Source organism: Geotrypetes seraphini, chromosome 7 (assembly GCF_902459505.1).
Source record: "Geotrypetes seraphini chromosome 7, aGeoSer1.1, whole genome shotgun sequence".
Lineage (NCBI taxonomy): Eukaryota > Metazoa > Chordata > Amphibia > Gymnophiona > Dermophiidae > Geotrypetes > Geotrypetes seraphini.
Window position 1 is genome coordinate 174,634,791 of NC_047090.1, and position 21,108 is coordinate 174,655,898.

The following is a 21,108-nucleotide window of genomic DNA, read 5'->3' on the forward strand; positions in this document are numbered from 1 at the left end:
TTCCTACGGGGAAAAAGGGGGTGGTGATACTGAAGTTTGAGTATGGGTGTGTCATGTTTTGTGTGGTCTTGTTTTATCTGGTTGGTTGTTTACAGTTTTTATTACAAATTACATGGGCATTAGTCTACCTGTGATGGCAGGGTTCCCTCTGGAATATGGCAGAAGCAATCTGTCAGTGGGTAGATTAGGCATGAGTTCATAAATGAAAGTTATGTATTGATTTTTCCATTCGTTGATGTTTAATATATCTTTTGAAACAAAGTTCGACTTTCTATGGTTTATTCTTTATATACTACCTTTCACAAATAGCAGCAAAGCAGTTTACAAACAAAATAAGGAAATTAGAAAGGAACTCTATCTATATAGAGTGGTACCTTTGTGAACATAATTCGTTCCAGAAGCATGCTCGCAATCCAAAGTGCTTGTATATCAAAGCAACTTTCCCCCTAGGCCATAATGGCAACTCTGATGATTCGTTCCACTGACTGAATACCAGTAGGTACATCTGTACGACCCCCGAGCCGACTCCGGGAAACCGGCTTTGTTGCTCCGCCGAGGCCACCAGTGCTGCTCCCTCCCTTTGCGATCACCACCTCCCCCCTCTGACCGACCCTGTCCTTATTCTCTGCTAGGCTGCTGCTGGGCCTTGAGCATCTGTGCATGCTCAATAATAATAATAGTAATTTTTTTCTTATATACCGCCAGACCAAAATGGTTCCAGGCAGTTCACAACAAATAAAGCCGGTACATACAAAACAGATAAAAGTACATCAAATTGTAAATATAAAGGACTCAATTAAAAAATTAAACATGAAGTATTATGATACAAGCCTATAAAATAATTGTGTCTTTAACAATTTTCTAAAATCAAAATAAGAAGGAGCCTCTAACATAATTTTACCGAAGCATACATTCAATTTAGCAGCCTGAAACGAGAGGGTTCTCTCAAGAAACTTCTTATAGCGACAGAATATGTAAACAGAAGTGCTCTGCGTGTAATCTTATTTGGTTCAAAGAAAAATGGGAAACAAGATAACCTGGTGACATACCGAAGATTGATTTATAACAAATGCATGAAAATTTAAACAAAGCTCTAGACTCAATCAGCAACCAGTGGAGTTTCTGATAAAAAGGAGTAATATGCTCCCATTTTTTTAAACAAAAAATGACTTGGACTGCAGTATTTTGAACCACTCTCAATTTTTTTTAAGAATTTTCTTATAGGCACCCAACTATATAATATTACAGTAGTCAAGAATGCTTAAGATAGAAGACTGCACTAACAAACAAAAAGCTTCCTCAAGGGGAGCTACTTGCTGGTACCTGATTGAGGACGCCGGAGAATTTGTTTGCTGCCCCGACCAGCCCGATTCAACAGCAGAGCCCATGGTGAAATCGGACAGGCATCTCTGAAGGCAGACCCGTGACGTCACTGGGTCCGTCTTCCGTGCCTTGGCTTCTGTATAAATTTCTGCCTGCTGCTGCGGTTGCGGCCGCAGGGTGTGGTCGCCCTTAGGGCACGCCCCTTGGAGCAACGTGGAGCAGGATACCAGGTCGTATGATCTGTGGAGCAGGATACTAGGTTGTATGAATTGTGGAGCAGGATACCAGGTTGTATGAGTTAATTGATTATGGGGAAAAGTAAAGTTAAATCTAAAAGCTCAACACCTGTAGTATCAGGCCCCATGGATAGACATTTGACATTCTCCTTAGAGACTCCAGCTCAAAATTTATCTGATTTGAATTCTCCTATATCCGGAGCATCGATGAGTCCCCTTGAAAGGACACCTCCCCTTCATCCAATATCTGTTGCTAGTGGGAATATAACCCCCACTACTTCCGCTGGTTCTGTGGTATCATCCACTTCAATAAATAAATTGACTTTTACTGATATACCTAAACCACTTGAGTTTATAAGTATAGTGGATGAACAACCAGGAGCAGCGGAAAAAAAACAGGACATTACTTTAAAAGATTTATGGTTAGGTATTTCTCGAGTTGAGGGGTTTCTCAGAGAATCAATGAAACAAACATCTGATTACTCACAGTCTGTGGTTCAAAAGTTTGAGAATGTGGATGCTAATTTAAAATGTCTGGAAACTAAATTAGGAGTGGTTGAAACTCAGTGTAACACATTGCAAGCTGTTTCACTATCTGCAGTTAAAGATTCTACGTCGATGCATTTAAAAATGGAAATGTTAGAAAACATGCATCGGGGGAATAATCTCCGCTTGGTTAACTTCCCTGTGACTCATTTGCTAAAATGTTGCTAATGAAACTTTACTTTAAAAATCGACTGACCAAGTTCTGTGGGGATTTGGTTAGTATATTTCCCGATGTCTCAAGAGCCACACGGTTTAGGAGAAAAGAATTTCTGAAATTGATAACTAGAGTATTGGCACTTGAGGCATCTTTTTATTTAAAATTTCCTTGTAAATGTTTGGTTAAGTTACAAGATATTGAATTTACTTTTTGGGATCCCATTCAATTGCAACAATTTCTATTAGCTCGTGAACAGAAGTGAGAATTATTTTCTTTTCCTTTTTTCATTGATTTGATGAGAAAATAGGTTGGAATGTCCGTGTCCTAATTTAGTAGGGAATGATTTGGGTTCATTGGAATTCAACCCATTTCTTAGTTTTCCTTTAAAATTAAGTTAAATAAATAATGCAAGTATGTCTCCCCATTAGTGGGCTTGTAAAGGATTGTTTTGTATGTGTTTTGTCTTAAAAATGTTGTACGAGAACCTTTTTTTTCCTTGATATCTTTTTTTTATTGTAAACGTATTAAAATTTCATAAAAAAAAAAGCTTCCTCAAAATATTTCTTAATGGTGCGAAGCTTCCAAAGCACTGAAAAACATTTCTTAAGTAATAAATCAGTATGTAATTCCAATGTAAGATGTCTATCCAAAGTCACTCCCAATATTTTTTTCTTTGATCTTATCATTAGGGGTTGAAAGAAAAATTTTGTTTTTTCCCGCATTTAATTTCAATTTAAAAGTGGTCATCCAGAGTTCAATCTGACTCAAAATGGTCGTTAAAGAATTTATAAGCTCAGATGACAGGCAAATTAATGGGATGGCAATAGTAATTTCATCCGCATAAATCTCGGAGGGTGGGAGCCAGAAGGCTTTGAGCATGCGCAGATGCGCAAGGCCCAGCAGAGAATCAGCGGCAGGCACTTTCAACACTGGTGGCGCACGGTAAGACAGGGCTGGTCAGTGTGTGTGTGGGGGGAGGAGGTGATTGCAAAAGGAGGGAGCAGCGCCAGTGGCCTCGGGGGAGCAACAAAGCCGGTTCCCGGGGTCAGGGGGCTTGCAAATCGAGTCAATGCTCAGTTTGCGAGTTACAGTTTGCTTTAGTGTTTTGCTCGTCTTGCAAAACACTTGCAAACCGAAGTTTGACTGTATATAGATATATATCCATACACACACACTCTCAGTTAACCAGCACCCATGGGGATTGATATATGCTGGATAAATGTAGTTTCTGGTTGCTCGAGAGTTGCTATTAAAATAGGCCTAACTAATACTATACCCCATACTATGCCATACCATAAACTGTGGTAGGGAATGCGTGGGCGTACTTAGGTTGGCGTACCAAGTTTACACTTAAATTTCTGCCAGAAATTGATTTTATTTTCATTATTTCTTAGCTGTTTTTTTCTGGTTGCTCGAGAGTTCTGGTTAAGAGTCTACTGTATATAGGAAGGAGGAAACAAGCAGAGAATCAAGACAAGGAGGAGTCAAAACAAATATAAAAGCTGCTTTGATTAATGTTGGAGGTCCAAGCCCGATAATCAATCAACAGCCAGACACTGTACCCAGTGTGGAAAAACGTAAAACCAATGGAAAGTTCAGATGTTAAAATTGTGGCAAAGTGGGTCTTTAATGTCGGTTTAAATTTGGGATAAGATAGTTCAAGCTGCAAATGCTTCAAAAGGGGATTCTATAGGGAGGGTGCCAAGTAGAATATTATTTTTACTTTGCTGTATGCCTAATGGTCCCTTTAAAAATAAAGAAAAAAGTCTGCCAACCTTCTTGGTCCTAGACAGAATAAACTCACAGCCGATACAGTAAAATCTCCCATCAACTTTAAATTCTTTATTAGGCAGATATATAGACATTATGGTTCATTATGTGATAAAGCACTAAATTAAATATGCATAACAATTTCAATAACTTTGCTCTATAAATATACAAAAATAAAAATCAATTTCATGTATAAAATGATTTGTGCTCACTTAAATTATTTTTGGGGTGAACTTTTGACAACCCCACATTATTTTCAATATACCCCCGTCACTCTTATCCCATGCACTTGGCAATCAACTTCCACGGGGAAACCCAACAGCCAAGCTGTTTTCCTTTGAAAAGTAGCAGCTTAAAGTGCACAAGAGCTCATATACATTACATCTGCTATATGTATAGGTGGCTAGGGAAGGAGGAGTTAAACGTGTACATACAGTACATCTGAAATCTCATTTATGTACCGTTTTCCTCTTGCGACCTAGACATAGCTAAAGAAACACCTCTTTTTAAGCTAGTTAATAGAATGTGCACTATGAAAACCAAAATTTACTTTTAATCTGGCAATTTTCAGACAAGTTCATTTACACCCAGGCTTTGAAAATTGCCCATTTCCTTTGCCCCCCCCCCCATAAAAAAAATAAAAAATAGGGTTCTACAGTGATCTTAGGTGTAGCCTTTGCAGATTATGTCTACTGGTAATTTAATTTAGCCAATTTCCACATGACAACAGATTTAAAAGTAGATCTGCAATATAAACAAAGCACAACAAATACACTCAATTTTTGCCAAAAATCCTACAATAGAAACAACGTAACGAGGCAATTCAAGTCACTTCAGGGTTTGTTTGGAGGGCGCTCAGGGAACTAAACCTATATTCACAACTCACAACCAGAATCATGTGATTATAATATAAGTGAAGGATACTCTCAGTGTGAACCATCAGCGATAGGAGTCCAGCTCCGACACTTCACTTCTGGGTCAAGGTGAAAAGCCTCCACCCCCACACCATCATCGAGCACCCTGGTGTGCTACAAATTAAGTAATTCAATAAATCATTCAAATAATAAATCAGTGAATAAATCAAATGTAATTCAACGAAAAATACCTGAGTGACCCCCAAACAAAACCCTGCCAGCCAGACCCCCCAAAAACATTCAGCAAAATCAAAAACAAAAAATCACATACAAGTTGAAAAAAATACTTATCTGAGACACTTTTCACACATTAACGAGCAAAAAACCGCGCCAGGAGAAAAGGTTCAACCACGCTGGTTTCGGGGGAGGAGCCCCTTCTTCAGGAACCTGACCCCCGAAAAGCAAAAACGAAGAGGTCGGCTGGAGGGCGGGGTGCACGGGCGGAGCAACACTCGCGCTTAAAACGGATCAAAAGGCGACGTCATGCACAAACCAACCAATCATACAACCATACACCAACCAATCACACAAAGGGGCGAGAATACGCCCATATACACACAACCGCAGGATTAGAAAGAGAGACAGAGAAGAAGAAACAACCAAAACCCGAACCTGGAATCCAACCTGTAACCCAGACACAAAGCCCCCACAAGAAGTCCAGTTAAATGATAGTGTTCCATTCCACACTTTCATTGAGACCATTGGGATAGACAGATTGTAATTGGAAAATCCAATACTGTTCCCTAAGATTTAAATGGAACTGTCTGTCCCCCCTGAAATCCCAAGGGACTTGCTCAAGCACGAACCAGGTAAGGTCAGTAAACCAATGACCAAGTTCTGCACAGTGCGGCACAAGGGGAGCAGAGTGCGTTTCAGTGCGGATACGGCTCCTGTGTTCTTGCAATCTGATTCTGATCTTTCTGCTGGTCCGCCCCACATAACACAACGCAATGTTTTTGCTTTCGTCGGGGGTCAGGTTCCTGAAGAAGGGCTCCTCCCCGAAACCAGCGTGGTTGAACCTTTTCTCCTGGCGCGGTTTTTTGCTCGTTAATGTGTGAGAAGTGTCTCAGATAAGTATTTTTTTCAACTTGTATGTGATTTTTTGTTTTTTGATTTTGCTGAATGTTTTTGGGGGGTCTGGCTGGCAGGGTTTGTTTTGGGGGGTCGCTCAGGTATTTTCGTTGAATTACATTTGATTTATTCATCTGATTATTATTTGAATGATTTATTGAATTACTTAATTTGTAGCACACCCAGGGTGCTCGATGATGGATGTGGGGTGGGAGGCTTTTCACCTTGACCCAGAAGTGAAGTGTCGGAGCTGGACTCCTATCGCTGATGGTTTCACAACAGAGAGTATCCTTCACTTATATTAGTATTATAATCACATGAGATTCTGTTGTGAGTTGTGAATATAGGGTTAGTTCCCTGAGCGCCCTCCAAACAAACCCTGAAGTGACTTGAATTGCCTCGTACGTTATATAAACAAAGCAAGCAGATTTTATTCTATCCCTTATTTTTGTGAAGTTTCCATTAGAAGCTGACTAAATTTTGGTTTCCAAGCACCAAAAAAAGGCCTGAAATTTGGGGTTCAGCTCGTTGAAAATGCAATAAATTTTCAGCTGAAACTAAACTCTATTCTTCCCTCTGCAATCACTTTTGGAGGTGACTGACAACAGTTGACACGCCCCCCCCGCTGGGGTTGGGCTCTTGGTGTCAGGGTCAAAAGCGCGCCGGGACAAAGGCGCGAGCGGAAAATTGAGCGCAGCGTGGAGGCGTGCACCGAAGAAAATTACTATTTTTAGGGCTCCCACCCACTTTACTTAATACACATCGCGCCGCGTTGTGGGGGCGTGTGGGTTGTAACCCCCCAAATTTACTGAAACTTCACTTTTTCCTGTTTTTAGGGGAAAAAAGTTAAGTTTACAGTAAAATGTGGGGGGGTTACAACTCCCCATACCCCCAAATGCCAGCGCAATTTGTATAAGTAAACTGGCGGTGCTCCCCAACAAAAACCCCCGGAGACCCTAAAAACAGTAATTTTCTTCGGCGCGCGCCTTTGTGTTCCGCGTTGTCTATGAACCCATCTCTTGTGTTGGAAGGGGGTGGGGACATTGATTTTGGTTCCAGCTAAATCCAAGTGGTGAATTTCAACCGTAGATTTGGTTTGTCAGCATCTAGTTTCCATTGGCTCTCCCTAGAAGTTCAAACTCTTGAGTTAGTGCGCTTGATTTTTAAAAAATACTGTATTACGCAGAGTGTTCCCTTCCTATATGGGTTCATTTTATTTTGCCTTGCCGATTGCTCTTCTCAAATGGAAAAACTTAAGTCATGTGAAGTGCTAAACGTGCAGCAGAGGAGAGGCGTGGCCTAGTGGTTAGAGCTGCTGCCTCAGCACCCTGAGGTAATGGGATCGATCCCAGGGCTGTTCCTTGTGACCCTGAGCAAGTCACTTAATCCTTCAGTGCCCAATGAAAATGAGGTGCAAATGCCTGTGCCTAAATCTCAACGCAGAGGCCGTACGTCTCTATATCTACGTGAAAAAATGAAGGAACACCTCCGATCTGCCCTTTCCCCTTATTTCTGCATGCCTTTTTTTTTTTGACTAGCACATAAATTAACGCATATAACCCTTGATTCTAATTAAGCACCAATAATTGTTAAAAAGCCAATTATCAGTGCTAGCTTGTTATTCAATTAAATTACACATGCAATTTGGGTGCATGCACTTTTGGCGCTTTTTATAGAAGTAGGGTTTAAGGGGCATTGTGGTAAACTGCATATTAAGTGCCTTTTGTGTATGGGAATGTGCCATGGAAAGTGATTTGGAAGCATTAACCATCTAGTGTGCTACATCACATGGATATACACTAAATAGCTAATGCACAGTGAACACAGAAGCACTTACCACCTTCCTATATAGGAGGCAATAAGACCGGAAGTTGTGCCTTCAATTTACTGACTAGTGTACAAATTTGGATGTGCAAGAATAGTGTCAGTTGGTCTCCTAACATAGGGCTAGATCAGGGGTGGGCAACTCTGGTCCTCGAGGGCCAGAATCCAGTCAGGTTTTCAGGATTTCCCCAATGAAGTTGCATTAAAAGCGGCCCGATTCACTAACCTTACTCCCGATCTGATCTGCGCATGCAAATGTGGGAAAGAAGCGATTCACTAAAAAAAAACATCAGGAACACCGACTGGGCTGGCCGATAAAAAGAAGCGACTGCTGGGGACCAGTCGCTCACGTCCTTTCCAACTGTCCTGCTCTCTGCCTGAAATCCCAGCACTGCAACCATCAAAAAAGCACCCTGCTCTTTGCCGCTCTCCTCTCTTCCACCATGCTGCCCTGCTCTTTTCCGGCATGCCGCCCTGCTCTCTTCTGCCTTGCCTCTCTGTGAGCCTGTTTTTAACCCACGGTTTTAACCCGCGGGTTAAAAGCGAGGCTGCATTTCTCGCCATCAGCTCTGGCTGATCTTAAGGCCTGGAATGCACTCTTCTGTGTGAGCATAAGACTGTACCACTCGATTACCCCCTCCACACACACACACTTGTGCTGAGAGCAAACGTATGCACAGATCATCTACAGGAAAAGATGGTCTGCGCATGTGTCCCGATCGCTCTGCAGCGATCCGTTCAGTCACTGTGGGGCGTGCCTCCAATTGCATTAATTTGCATGAGGCTTGCTGAATCGATTGCTCAGGAAGACTCGGCCACGGATCAGCCAGGAAAGGTAGGCTTTGTGAATCTAGCCCTTATTCCCTCTTTTATCAAGCCACACTGCCAAGCAGCACAAGCTAAATGCCAAGCCGCCCATGGGATTAGAATGAGCAGCTCAGCATTTAGCTCATGCTGCTCAGCAGTGTGCCTTGATAATTGGGGGGGGGGGGGAAGGTGTCAGGGTATTAATAGTTAAATTAGACATTAATTGGTTTTAAGTACCAGTGCTAGCCTTTAAGGGTGTTAATGCTAACTGGTAGGAGCAGGAGAGTCCAGGGCAGGGAGCTGCAAAGTCAGGGCAGAGAGCAGGAGATGCAGTCGGAAACAACGTGAACGACTGGTCCCCACTAGTCACTTGATTGTTGATCGGCCAGCCCAGTCAGTTGCCGTTTTTATTAGTGAATCGCTGCCTGCCTACATTTGAAAGCCATTCCCCCTCATTTGCATGCACGGACTGGAGGATGATCGGGACAGAGGTTAGTGAATCGGGTCGGAGGGAAATCAGGTCGCAAACCGATTGATACATGATCGGTTTGCTTAGTGAATCTAGCCCATAGTATATGATGGCAGATAAAGACCTTCATGGTTCATCCAACAGTCACATTATCAAGGCAATGTTGAACCAACAATCCAGTATATTGTTACATTTTACTTGCTAAGTTTCACTGTCCTTCCCTCTCCCCAATAGGCAAGACCTATACTCAGATGATACAAATCTGGTATAAGATACACAAACTTGTTCCTAATCAGTCTTGTCACATACAGACCGTAGAAGTCCGTATGGCATCAGCTACACTGCCCCACTGCTGGAGTCACTGTCAAAGCTGACTCTAGACTGTCCCGATCTGGCCTGCCATATACTGGACACAGTCCATACAAGTCTGTCCAGCATCAGCTTCGCTGCCCACTGCTGGGGTACCGATTTAGGCACGACTTCTGCACATCATAAATGGTTGCAATAGTATGTGATGATCTTAAAGTAGCCAAATGGATTGAAAAGTTGACGGTGAAAGCTAGAAGGATGCTAGGGTGCATAGGGAGAGGTATAATAATAATAATAATCTATTTTTTTATATACCGCCAAAGCCATAATAGTTCGAGGCGGTTTACAATAAGAGCTGCTGGACAATCAGCAAATTGGTTACATTACAAAGTCATTGAATATAAGGTACAGGATGGGAGTAGTGAAACACTAAGATTCTTGGGTTACAATTGATTAGGTATGGCCAGTAGGAAAAAGGAGGCATTGATGCCCCTGTATAAGACTTTGGTGAGACCTCATTTAGAATATTGTGTACAATTTTGGAGGCTGCACCTTCAAAAAGATATAAAAAGGATGGTGTCGGTCCAGAGGAAGGCTACTAAAATGGTTGCTGGTCATAAGGCGCATGTGGTCAGAGTTAAAGACCTCAATGCGTATACAGTATTTTGGAGACATTTAAATACCTACATAGCATAAATGTGCATTAGTATGAGTCCTCTTTCAATTGAAAGGAACTCCAAAGTGAGAGGGCACAGGATGAAGTTGAGAGGTGATAGGCTCAAGGAGTATCTAAGTGAATACTTTATTTTTTTTTTTTTACAGGAAAAGGTCATAGAATAGTCCTCACCCAGTAGAGGTGGTAGAGACAAGACTGTGTACTTAATTTCAAGAAAGCGTGGAACAGGCACGTGGGATCTCTTAGGGGGAAGAGGATATAGTGGATGCTGCTGATGGCAGACTGGATGTGCCATTTGGCCTTTATCGACTACCATGTTTCTATAATCATGCAGCTCTATGACCTCACAATGCAGGATGTAAAAAGGCTTAGCCAATAGGAAGACGAGGAGATAAATGGACCTGGTTGGGCCATTATGTCATCATGTTTCTATAACCATAAAGCTCTGACCTCACAATGCAGGTGTAAAGAGGCTTAGCCAATAGGGAGAGGTGAGGATGGTAGTGGAATGGATGGACCCTATGGCCTTTATCTACTATCATGTTTCTAAATGGTTATAGTTGTTGATCTGTCAAGTTTTGTGTCGATACTATCACTTATACAGCCAGCATTTTCCCCAGCCCTGTGACATGGTATAAGCACTCGCATACCAACTTAAGCTCTATTGCCAGTGTGCCGCAAACTTTTTAAAAGCCACGGCACAGTAAGCACAGGACCTGTGGCTAGCGGGCACCCGGAAGTGTGCAGACGTCACGTGCGACTTCAAACATGTTGACGTTTGCGCATAGCGCAGATAGTGCTCCAGTCATTGCCCTGCGACTCCTATTGCTGCCTGAGGTGGAATTCTGGAGAGGGAGAGGTGCAGATAACAGGACAGGCACCAGCTGACTGTATACAGGAAGGCCTCTCGCTGCTCGGGCGTCATGGCACACCTGGTAATCTGCCACGGCACCCAGTTTGCAATACACTGCTCTATTCTATAACTGTGATTCTGCATGCAGTTGCCCTAAGGGCTCCTATATCATGCACTAATATTAGTATATCAGCACAAAACTAGAATTAGAAAATGCTAGTTTTGCCCCTACTGGTTGCCATGTAAAATCTGCAGCCACTAGACAGTACATGCCTGTGTTAAGCTGTGACAGCTGCATTTTACCATGGCTTACTAAAAGAGCTCTAAATTTTCCTAGTGCAGATGGTTTACAGAACTAATGTGTTGTTTATTTTTTTCCTTCCTCGGCTCTATTTTGGAATGTTCTGTCTCTGATTTAAAATCCTAATCTACTTATTTTTAGGTAACAGCTAAAACTTCATTTCAGAACTAGAGGAAGAGAATGTGGTGTAGTGGCCAGAGGTACAGCCTCAGCATCCTGAGGTTGTGGGTTCAAATCCCGTGCTGCTCCTTGTGACCCTGGGCAAGTCACTTAATCCTCTACTGCTCCATGTACATTAGATAGATTGTGAGCCTGCCGGGACAGACAGGGGACATGTTTGAAGTACCTGTATGTAAACTGCTTTGAGTGTGGTTGTAAAACTTCAAAAAGGCAGTGTACAAGTCCCAATCCCTTTCACTTAAAGTTGTGATTATGAAATTTGAACGCAGACTGAAGTAAAAAGTTTCCTTTTATAAACATTTTATATTGCATTTGTACATCCCAGCGATGTCTAGTTACATTATTGTAATCTGTCTTGAACTTCTGAGGTATAGGCAAGACCAGTGGCGTACCTAGCATATGTGACACCCGGGGCCCATCATTTTTTTTGACCCCCCCCCTCAACTATATGAAAAATATGATTTTTAGTAACAATCCACATATCGCACAAGAGTGTACCTAGGAAAAGGCAGCATCTTAAACACTGCAGAAAGCACTAGGACACCAACACATACATTGTAAAGCTAAACAAGCCAGATCCCGCACAGTCAATTGATCCTGCAGTCAATGCCATCTGAAAACTATGTCCTTTTCATACACAGAGATACACCCTCGCCCAAAATGGAATAGTCACAAACTAAAAATAGAAATATGTAGACAAAAGAAACTGAACAGCCAAGAAACCAGACTCTGCATACAATGCAACACCACAAAAACAGTGACACATGTCCCCTAATACTGTGCAAAATATAAAGACAGTAGATGTAAATCTGTAAAAACTGATACATAACAATTACCACTTTACAAATTAACAAATAGAAATAAAAGAATGATGATAAATAAGAAAATACCATTTTATTGGACTAATCCATTTTTCAATTAGCTTTCAGAGGCCAAATCTTTAAAGACAGTACAGTATATTGCTATTATGGTATCCTGTCCTGACCTGAGGAAAGGGTTTTAGTCCCCCCACGAAAAATTGCCATTTCCTATTTATAAACTTTTATCAATAGTTACAATACTACTTGATTCTAAAGGCCCCTTTACTAAGCTGCGATAGCATTTTTAGCGCGCGAAATGCAGCGCACGCTAAACCCGTGCTACGTGACTAGAACCAACGCCAGCTCAATGCTGGCGTTAGCGTCTAGTGCGCTTGGCAATTCTGTACGCACTAAGCACACACTAAAAATGCTATCGCAGCTTAGTAAAAGGAGCCCTAAGTAAAGCAACAACAACAAAAAATACTTTTGTCATTTTCTGCTCCGTCGTAGCCATGGATTGCGCGAGGAGCCAACACCCATGGCTTTCAGCGGAAAAAACCAGTGCAGCAGGGAGCCAGCCAGAAGCTAAAACGCCCGCCCAAGGGACCACAAGCTGGCCTGCGGACACCCCTGATTTAAAGTTTACTCCCACTGCTGCTGGTTAAGGAAAGCAGCGGCAGAATAGGGAGGATGGCTGGCTGTGCACCCCCCATTGGGGTATGCACCCAGGGAGGACCCCCCCTCGGTACGCCACTGGGCAAGGCTATAAGAATTTGTACTGTATTGTATTATACTATAACTCTTGGAAACACTGATCAGGTTCCTTTGATATTTGATAGATTCCTGCTCTGCGTTGTTTTACATTTTTGAAACTAAAATATGATGTTGTGAAAAGTTCTTAAAGCCAGAAAAGAAAGGGCGCTAAAAGCCAAAAACCAGTCAAACAGACAAATGGAGCTGGCCATGGACAAAAGTAGGCAAATGCACAAGGACAATTTTATTCATAGGCTGTGTTTCAGCCCTTTGAATGCGTCAGGTGTTTGTACATAAACACACACTTTTATGTAATTTCTTATATTTTGCCTGCAAGCCTGAAATATATCAAAGCCGTACCTATCTGGGTACAGTAGGCAGTTTTCTGTGCCTGGAGGACTCACAATCTGAGTTTGTACATGAGGCATTGGAGGGTTAAGCGACTTGCTCAAGGTCAAAAGGAACTGCAACGGGGTTTGAACCAGATTGCCTGGATCTCAGCCTAGTTGCTCTAACCATTAGACACATATTTTTTTATAATTTAGAAACACAAAAGTATACGTAAATATAAACAAAAAAGTATACGTAAAAGAAAACATGAAAAGCTTCCTAACCCCCCCCAAAATGCAATATCATTACAAAAATATTAATGAGTTTTTTATATACAAAAATTAGTTGAACTGAAAACATATTTACTATTGAACATAGTATCTAGAAATGGCCATTCAGTGAGTGAAACTCTAAAATAGCATTTTCTAGAACAGGGGTCTCCAAAATACGGCCCGCAGAATTGCGCAGAAACGCTCCAAATGGACTAATTTTCCAATCAGAATCCGCAAAAAACAAACAACCCCCCCAAAATACAGGATGTTGATAGATTTCAAATGCATTAATTAAAATTGTGTTCAAAATATCTATATTATGTTAATATTAGTCACAACTTTATTTAATACTGAATCATAATTGTATGTATACTTTGCGGTATTTCTTCGTACTTGTTCGGCCTCAATCGACAGTGTCAATTTGAGGCACTGTAGGTAGCTCTGGGGTCTTAACTAATCTAACTTGAATCTTGAAGTTTGTTACTAGTCATTACAGTTAATTGTGATGAAAATGAGAATTTGCAGGTAGTGTTCGTCGTCATTAATATACGATAATTTAATCTCACATACTCTAATTAGTTTAAATAAAGCTCATATCTAGAGTTATTTATCATTTTTTTACTACGGCCCACCGAAAAGTGCTGAAACACCCAATGTGGCCCTCGTGGCGAAGTTTGGAGACCCCTGATCTAGAACAGTGTTCTTCAACCACTGGTCCATGGACCGGTGCCGGTCCACAGAAATTTCCTGCCAGTCCACAAGGCCAGCACATGCATCAGGCCCAAAACAGTGTTCTTCAACCGCCGGTCCATGGTGCGCTCAGTGCGGCATTATCTTCGAGCCAGCACCCTCTTCCTTACTGATTCAGTGCACAAAGCCATGGGCAGCGGCTCCTACGCGCGTCCTGCGCCTGAACCGGAAGCCTTCTCTCTGATGTTACAACATCAGAGGGAAGGCTTCCAGATGAGATGCAGGATGTGCAAGGAACCGCTGCCCATAGCTTTGTGCACTGCATCAGCGAGGAAGAGGGAGCCGGCCTGAAGATAACACTGGGGGCGGCATAATATGGCCAGGCGGGAGCAGGCCAGAAGGTAAGGCATAGCATAGAAGGAGGGAGACAACAAAGGTAGGGGGGAATAATTTTATTTATGAAGTTAGTGATTGAATTATGTAAATTTTGAGAATTTACATATGCTGTCAGTGTGCTTTGTGTAGTTTAATTTTGTGGTTAACCATTGTGTTGTTAATAAGATTATATTGTGTGTATCTATGAAAAATGAATGGAAAAAATAGTGTTACAATTAGTACTATTATGGGGGCGGGGTCTGGGGTGGAGATGGGCGGGGTCTGGCCCACGACTTAGCCCAGTGGTCTTCAACCACCAGTCCGCGGACCGATGCCGGTCCACAAAATAATTATTTTATTTCTACCGGTCTAGAAGATGCTATAAAAGTGTATTTAACAAAAAAAGGAAAACATGACATGGGGCTCTTTTCACAAAGCTTGGGTAGAGGTTTCTACTGCAGGCCTGCAAGATAAATGCTCTGGTGCTCATAGGAATTTTATGAGCGTCAGAGCATTTACCACGCCAGCCCACGGTAGAAACCTCTACCCAAGCTTTGTAAAAGCTAGCGATAATTTGCTCAAGTAAATGCATATTCTCCATTGAATATATTTAGAATCTGAGATGCTTTGAGCTTGCTTGGGTATTAACTTTAATTATGTTTCTAAAAACAAGTTGTCTAACTAACTAAAAAAGATTTTTCTTCCACTGGTTTTTTTTGGAAGCACTAATCATACTTTTTCTTAGTTCCTTTCATACATCATGCCACATTGGGCAACAAGCTTTCTCCATTGTTCTCAATCAGCCATGATGGCTTTCATCTCCTCCCTGGTAGGGTCTCCATTATACAGGTCCCTCGAGTGTGCTTCTTCAGGTCAGTTTTGGTCTTTTCTTCTTGACCTGCCAGGTCTCTGTTTTTGTCCCACAATTTAGTGGGGTTAGGCCTGAAGAGGACTGAACAAACTGGGAGAGTGGGCAAAAAGATGGCAGATGAAGTTTAATATAGAGAAATGTATAGTCTTGCATGTAGGAAACAGAAACCTGATGTACAGCTATACGATGGGAGGGCTGGTAATGGGTAAAAGTAGCCTAGAAAAGGACTTGGGGGTACTGGTGGACAAGACAATGAAGCCGTCGGTACAGTGTGCAGCGGCCTGTAAGAAGGCGAATAGAATGCTAGGTATTATCAAGAAAGGTATTACAACCAGAATGAAAGAAGTTATCCTGCCGTTGTATTGGGCGATGGTGTGCCCGCATAAGGAGTACTGCGTCCAATATTGGTCGCCGTATCTTAAGAAGGATATGGCGATACTCAAGAGGGTTCAGAAAAGAGCGACACGATTGATAAAAGGTATGGAAAACCTTTCATATGCTGAAAGATTAGAGAAACTGGGATCTTTTCCCTGGAAAAATGGAGACTTAGAGGGGACATGATAGAGACTTACAAGATCATGAAAGGCATAGAGAAAGTGGAGAGGGACAGATTTTTCAAACTTTTGAAAACTACAAGAACGAGAGGGCATTCGGAAAAATTAAGAGGGGACAGATTCAGAACCAGTGCTAGGAAGTTCTTCTTCACCCAGAGGGTGGTGGACACATGGAATGCGCTTCCAGAGGGTGTGATAGGACAAAGTACGGTTTTGGGGTTCAAGAAGGGATTAGATAATTTCCTGAAGGAAAAGGGGATCGAAGGGTATAGATAGGATTACTATATAGGTCCTGAACCTGATGGGCCGCCGCATGAGCGGACTGCTGGCATGATGGACCTCTGGTCTGACCCAGCAGAGGCACTGCTTATGTTCGGGCTCATGGTCTTGCATGTGTAAAATGTATGCCATCAAAAAGACTCTGCATTCGGTAACAAGATCCTAGAATCTTCTGGGGTTGCTTTTCCTCAGTATCTCATCATTTGTGATGTGATTTCGGTAAGTCATGCCTAGATTGTCCTCAGGCATCACTGGTGAAAAACATCTGGTTTCTTTCCTATCTTGGACATCTTCCAGGTTTTGTTGGCGTACAAAGCATTTAGCACGAGAATGGAGTGATAAAGGTGCGGTTCTGTTTTGATACTGATCAATTTTGCTGACCATACTGAGTGCAGCTGATGAAATACTGTTGCTACCTCTTCATCAGTTGCACTCGATATGGTCAGCAAAATTGATTTGCTATAAAAATTGTACACTTTATTAGTAATTAACAAACTCATCCCACCAATCTCTGGCACCAAATTAAGACAGACTAATAGTAGTTAAGATGGATTATGGCCATAACATGCAGTATGCAGCATATAGCACACATTCTATTACTACAGTGGATGTTAATTTAAGGTAATGCAAGATACACAGTAATGAGATGCAACTGCTTGCAAAACACCTACAGTATTTATTTTCGTATTTATAAACCACTTATAGCCTCAGTGGTTTAATTAGAGAGTTGCACGTGGACAGAAATCCCACCCATCCCCACAAGGATCCTCTCCATCCCCATCAGGATCCTCTCCGTCCCCACCCGTCCCCATCAGGATCCTCTCTATCCCCACCCGTCCCCCATCAGGATCCTCTCCGTCCCCACCCGTCCCCGACAGGATCCTCTCCGTCCCCACCCGTCCCCATCAGGATCCTCTCCGTCCCCACCCGTCCCCGTCAGGATCCTCTCCATCCCCACCCGTCCCCGTCAGGATCCTCTCCGTCCCCACCCGTCCCCGTCAGGATCCTCTCCGTCCCCACCCATCCCCGTCAGGATCCTCTCCGTCCCCACCCATCCCCGCAAGGAATTACCTCCATCCCCGCCCATCCCCATAAAAAGCAGCAATTACTTCTGACAGGATCATCAATTCCACAGTTTCTTTTGTGTTTGCGCTGCTGTTTTCCTTGTGGAATCTCTTTGGTGGAACCCTTTTTTTGTTTTCTGTTCAGGTAATTAACTTATAAACCCCCTCTTTACTAAGGCTGACGTGTCCATTATATTATATGGACGAACCCTACTTCCAAAGCCTTCCATCCCCGTGGGAGTCCCGTGGGCCAGAGGGGGGGTCCCCATGGGAGTCCCGTGGGTTAGGAGGGATTCCCGTGGGAACCCCGCGATCCCTGTTCCCGTGCAGACCTCTAGTTTACATTCAGGTATTCAAGCATTTTCCCTCTCCTGGTAGGCTCACACTCTATCTAATGTACAACGGGGGATTAAGTAACTTGCCCAGGGACACAAGGAGCAGCATGGGTTTGAACTCGCAACCTCAGGGTGCTGAAGCTGTAGCTCTAACCAGCCCATAACATATCCCATATATGGTAGCTCAACCTCCAGTGGTAATATCACAATATTACTATCAGGTGTTTTGGCAGCTATTTTGGATCCAGGCAGGGAACTAGAGAGAATCACTTCATCCTCACTAGACACCAGGGGTCCCCAGTAGGCCCATGGATTATATTAAGGGAGAAGATAGGGAGCCTTGCAAGAATTTTTGGGTTTTAGATATTTAGACAAGTCTTTGTTTTAAAGTTTATACACAAGCAAGCTATAAGAAGTCTGCCAGATTCTAGAGTTTTAAATTTAGTCAGTGGTGTATATTAATTTACTTAAGCAAATTATACCACATTTTCCATTCTGTTAAATGTTTTAATAGCATCTTCTAAAAAAATGCTGCTTTTAAGTTCAATGACTGTTTTTTCCCCCCTGGATTCTATGTACAATAGTAAACATGTTTTGAATTCAAATAATTAGGGTTATGACTTTTTGTTATGACTTTTTGTCCATTTTTAGGTTTTGTGGAAGCTTCTTGTGTGTTTTTCTACATGTACTTTTATACTTATATTTTTATAGCTTGAAGATTATAATTGTGTTGTTATATGTATTATATCCTTGATGCAAGCAAGTCCATGAAACACAGTCCTTGTTAGGCTCACTACAATAAAATCTTTCTTACGAATTTGTCTGCTTTCACCCATGGCCAGGTGCAACGATTCTTAATTACCATTGCTGGAAGCAGCAGCTCTCTTCTGCAAAGAATGGGACCAACCTAACCAATGGCTGTAAAAGCGTCCTCCCACTCTTCAACCAATGTGCATGAACACCACATGGTTGAGGTCATCTATAGAAGAGTTCTGAACTGTAGTAAGTCGTGAATGGTTCAGGTTTTCCATAAAGCTCACCGCAAATATTTAACAGATAATACTGTCAAGTATTGACTGGTCCAAGAGCTATATCAATTTTGCATTTCTTCAATTCTTTTTTCCAGGTCTACTTTTAGCTCCTGATAAGTAAAGTGGAAAAACTCAAGTCTCTAGGGCAGTGGTTCCCAACTCTCTGCTGGAGGACCACCAGCCAGTTGGGTTTTCCTGATAGTCTTAATGAATATGCATGAAAGAGACTTGCATATAATGAGGCGACAGGCATGCAAGTCTGCCCCGTGCATATTCATTAGGGCTATCCTGAAAACCTGACTGGCTGGTGGTCCTCTAGGACAGGGTTGGGGACCACTGCTCTAGGGGGTTATAGATAATTATCTATTTTCCTTGCTGAACTTATCTGCCTCTGTGCTCTGATCAACTACACCAGTTGAAGTGGCAGATCTGATTATATTTCATTTTCTATTTTTATTTTATATAACATTGACTTTATAGTACTTTATACATAGCACTGTCTGTGATTAAGATCTAATTATATGAACATTTCTCTCTTTGAATTAAGCTAGGACCAGAAATTCATTTCATTAGACCACTGCATAGCTTTCAGATGACAGTGGCTTTTGGTCACTACAAACCACACCAGAGACAGTCTTGATCCAGCAGAAACCCCCCCCCCCCAAAAAAAAAAAAAAAAAAATGCTGAGTGACATGCATCTGTTCCCCTTTCTGCCAGTTTTAAACAATTCTCAGTCTAGGACCAAGCGCAATTTGTAAATAATTTATGAAATTAGATGAATGTCAAGGCAATTTGCCTCGTAGGATGTTCATAGCAAGCAAAGTAAAATCCATAAATGGTTAAATTCGGTAAACTTGTCTCTGGCTCAAGATATTTGCAGTTGAAAATTAAGTGTACACAAAGGTTGCACAAACAATTTCAGAGAAACATTTCTTGCTGGTTTTAACATGCTGTGTTGAAGATGAATGCAAACAGGAAGAAAAAAAAAAAATCAGTCATGAAAAGTCTGTTCAGCAATGAACACAGTCCTAAAAATCCTGAGTGAACTGAAACACTTGAATTTTTGTGGGAGCTGCCTAAGTGCATTGACTTTTCCGTGAAATGCCCTGGGAGACCACTAACCCGTTTGTTGAATCAAAGTTATCTGTTGAAAAGCAGCAGTTGAAGAGACGGAGAATGATGCACCTGCATATGTATAATAAACCATGTCATTAACACTTTGTACGTGATGAAGTTGACAGAGATTCTTTGAGGACAATGCTAGCATCCAGAGAGCGAGCACTTCTTCATTCAATAAAATTGATCTTGATCTAGTGTGTGTATATTATGACAACACACAAGGTTTACTTCTCACAGCAGTGAAAAATACACACTGTAAAAATACAATTTTTTTTTTGAGGATGCAATAATATTTCAAGTATACATGTCTTATTATATATTTAAAATATTTCTTAGAGTACTTAAATTTGCATCATGAAAACTGATATATTTACCATTTTCTTTCAGTTTATCACAAAAATATTCTTGTGAATATTATACTCTTCTTTTTCACAAAAAAAGTCAGCAAATTGTCAAATGATCTTGGCAGTTAATGTACAGTGGAGGTTTGCATTTCCAATTTGGACAATAAAAATGCATCTCAAATTTTCAGTAGTCTTGTAATAAGCAGCTCTAAGCCTTCCTGTGTTTTTTTTCCAAAGAGAACAAATATAATTGTAGAAGGAAGGATATCCTTTAACACGAAACCCATCAAAAAATAAATAATTTTTATACTATGCACATATGAATTGTGCTGAAAAAAGACAAGAGGATGCCACTAGTATAGTTACTTAACAGGGAACAAAACCCTGTGAGACCAACAAAGTTGGAGAGCTTTCAGGAGAAAGACCCAGAAATAAATTATTTTTTTCTTCTCATAATCATCAGAGAAGGAGTGGAAAAATTGTGCCTGGCATTTTAGATAATATAAAGGAGGGAAACCAATAGCTTTGCCTCCCATCATTGAGAAAAGGGATGAAGACTCCCTTGGTTGTCCCAGTCAGTGACTTTCTAAAAAGCATCTCGGCACATTGGCAAGTTGATGAAAGTAAAGACGTTGAACTCAATTAGTACAGAAAAAAAGAGGAAAATAGCGTAGAGGAACATCAAATAGAAACCCAGTTTCTTGTCCAGTTTCCATTTGTTTACATGGATGCCAATCACCTGCAAGCACACAAAAAGTGAAAAAAGAAAATGTGAGATCGCCTCTTGAAACCTAACATTTTTTTTACAATTTTATTTTTACAGCATTGGGGCCCGTTTACATCAACTGTGCTAA

At 41.6% G+C, this 21,108-nt stretch overlaps 1 protein-coding gene across 2 annotated transcripts in view; it reads right to left on the reverse strand.

The window, feature by feature from the left end:
* Positions 1-19,479: 19,479 nt before the first annotated feature.
* The window catches only part of SLC24A4 (solute carrier family 24 member 4), a 196,530-nt gene continuing 194,901 nt past the window's right edge, over positions 19,480-21,108 (reverse strand). For both annotated transcript variants that reach the window (XM_033950870.1, XM_033950871.1), the window contains exon 17: positions 19,480-20,993. In XM_033950870.1, the coding sequence (XP_033806761.1) occupies positions 20,841-20,993 (153 nt within the window). In that variant the 3' untranslated portion in view covers positions 19,480-20,840. The remainder of the gene's footprint in view (positions 20,994-21,108) is intronic.